At 42.5% G+C, this 735-nt stretch overlaps 1 protein-coding gene across 1 annotated transcript in view; it reads right to left on the bottom strand.

The window, feature by feature from the left end:
* The window catches only part of LOC106810215 (tyrosine-protein kinase Fes/Fps-like), a gene marked incomplete at its 5' end in the record, with an annotated part of 732 nt that extends 480 nt beyond the window's left edge, over positions 1–252 (bottom strand). The window contains 1 exon segment of the mRNA XM_014813499.1: positions 130–252. Coding sequence (XP_014668985.1) covers positions 130–252 — 123 coding nt within the window.
* Positions 253–735: the final 483 nt, after the last annotated feature.

The raw sequence follows: 735 nt of genomic DNA, 5'->3' as shown, positions 1-735 counted from the left end.
ATATATAGCCGTTGATTTGCTACTACACGAACAATGCCCTGTGACAAAAGCTGTTATCGTTATATAAGTGGTTTGTTTCTACGCGGATCGCACGCGCACACAGGGCGTGGGGGCGTGGAATGAACTTACCTTTCTCTATGAAGTCGCGCGCTTCGTTGTTGCTCATGCCCGGGTAGGGCACGATGCCGAGTGCGAACACCTCCCACATGAGTATGCCATAGCTCCACACATCACTCGCCGACGTGTACTTCACTGTAAAAGAGCGATCGCACGGGATAATTAGGGCACTTGCAAACATGAGGGCCAACAACTATGCATATATAACGTGTGGATATACTGTGTGTGTGTGTGNACTCGCTTGTTCAAAAGTTAATTTCTACCCTTGCTAATGGGTATAATATAGATGGTACTCATGGGTAGGCACTTAGGGGTATAGATGGTACTCATGGGTAGGTACTTATGGGTATAGATGGTACTCATGGGTAGGTACTTATGGGAATAGATGGTACTCATGGGTAGGCACTTATGGGAATAGATGGTACTCATGGGTAGGCACTTATGGGAATAGATGGTACTCATTGGTAGGCACTTAGGGGTATAGATGGTACTCATGGGTAGGCACTTAGGGGTATAGACAGTACTCATGGGTAGGTACTTATGAGTTAAATTTACATATAGCATAATATATATTTATATATATATATATATATATATATATATATATATAGTATATAT

Source organism: Priapulus caudatus, unplaced genomic scaffold (genome assembly GCF_000485595.1).
Source record: "Priapulus caudatus unplaced genomic scaffold, Priapulus_caudatus-5.0.1 Scaffold421, whole genome shotgun sequence".
Taxonomy (NCBI): Eukaryota; Metazoa; Priapulida; class Priapulimorpha; order Priapulimorphida; family Priapulidae; genus Priapulus; species Priapulus caudatus.
The sequence above is the reverse complement of the archived record's forward strand: the minus strand, read 5'-3'. Positions and strand labels throughout refer to the sequence as shown.